At 40.9% G+C, this 1466-nt stretch overlaps 1 protein-coding gene across 1 annotated transcript in view; it reads left to right on the forward strand.

Annotated features, from left to right (window-relative positions):
* Window positions 1-1466, forward strand: part of LOC106870565 (QRFP-like peptide receptor) — a 73878-nt gene that overhangs the window by 65810 nt on the left and 6602 nt on the right. Inside the window, exon 6 of the mRNA XM_014916691.2 lies at window positions 1237-1335. Coding sequence (XP_014772177.1) covers window positions 1237-1335 — 99 coding nt within the window. The remainder of the gene's footprint in view (window positions 1-1236; window positions 1336-1466) is intronic.

The following is a 1466-nucleotide window of genomic DNA, read 5'->3' on the forward strand; positions in this document are numbered from 1 at the left end:
GTGTGTGTGTGTGTGTGTGTGTGTGTGTGTGTGTTTGTATGTGTGTGTAAACGTCGAAAATCCACGCAGTTTCCATCTATCAATCTCACCTGCAAGTATTTAGGACAATATCTTTCACCTGATTAAAACTTTTTCAGTATTTCATTATTTTATTGGATGTTTATAGAACGTCGGGCCCACAATCATGAAGTAGTGAGTTCGATTCCCAGACTGGGCTGTGTGTTATGCTCTTGAGCAAGACACTTTATTTAACGTTGCTCGAGTTCAACTCAGCTGTAGAAATGCGTTGCGACGTCACTGATGCCAAGCTGTATCGGCCTCTTTGCCTTCCCATTGGATAACATGCGTGGGTTGAGGAGGAGAGGCTGGTATGCATGGGTGACTACTAGCCTTTCATAAACAATCTTGCTTAGACTTGTGCCTCAGAGAGGAACTTTTTAGTTGCAATCCAATGGTCATTCATGACTGCAGGGAGTATTCACCCTTTAAATATTATCTTATCCTGACGGAATCCTTTGCCTCTCATCCTTCTGAGATCGACAACATAAGTACCACTGAAATACATCATCAACAACAACAAGAAAAATTAGCCTTGGACATTATTGCCTCGAGACCAAGGAATCATAAGGCCAGTTATTTGGTTTCCATGGCGGTAAGTGACCGAAATCACAAAATTCCCTCTGAATGGGATGCCTGTCCATCCCATTTACAGCCGAGTGGACTGGAGCCAAGTGAAATTAAGGGTTTTATTCAAGAACACAATGTATCACCCAGTTCGGGTATCGAGACCACGATCTTCTGGTCGTGAGGGCACCACCATAACCACTACGCCACGCGCCTTCTCATCCCTCCTAGATCGATAAAATAAATACCATTAAAGTACTGGAATCGATAAATCGATGAAACCTAAAATGTGAGATTTTATGGCAATGTTAGAAATCCTTTTATCCTTTCTTTTCGTTCTTTCGATTCCTACGCCTCAGAAGACCCGGTTACCCGGTTTCCACGGTGTATAAGTGACTGAGATCGCAATATTCCCCAGAATAAGATGCTTCCTAGTAATTTATTTTATCGATTCCAAAGCGACAAAGGGCAAAGTTAACCCCGGTGGGATTTGAACTGAGAACGTAAGAAGTCGGAAGAAATACTGCTGAACATTTTGTCCGACGTGTAAGCGAGTTTGCCATCTTGTCACCTTCTAGAAATCCTGACTATAATATTTTTTTTTCATTTCAGGTTATAAAGATGCTGATCATCGTATTAATTGTCTTTATTCTTTGCTGGTCACCTCAACAGATACTGTTGCTATGGGGACTCTTCCGTTCTAAGAAACAAGTAAGGATTTATATTTACATATTTGGATATCACTAACTGTTTGCTTAAACTTTTGTATTGTCAACAGCGAATGCTTTAGATGGCTTCCTTCAATTTATTCCATACGTGCTTTTTTCGTTGTTGTCGTCGAT

Source organism: Octopus bimaculoides, chromosome 7, assembly GCF_001194135.2.
Source record: "Octopus bimaculoides isolate UCB-OBI-ISO-001 chromosome 7, ASM119413v2, whole genome shotgun sequence".
NCBI lineage: Eukaryota > Metazoa > Mollusca > Cephalopoda > Octopoda > Octopodidae > Octopus > Octopus bimaculoides.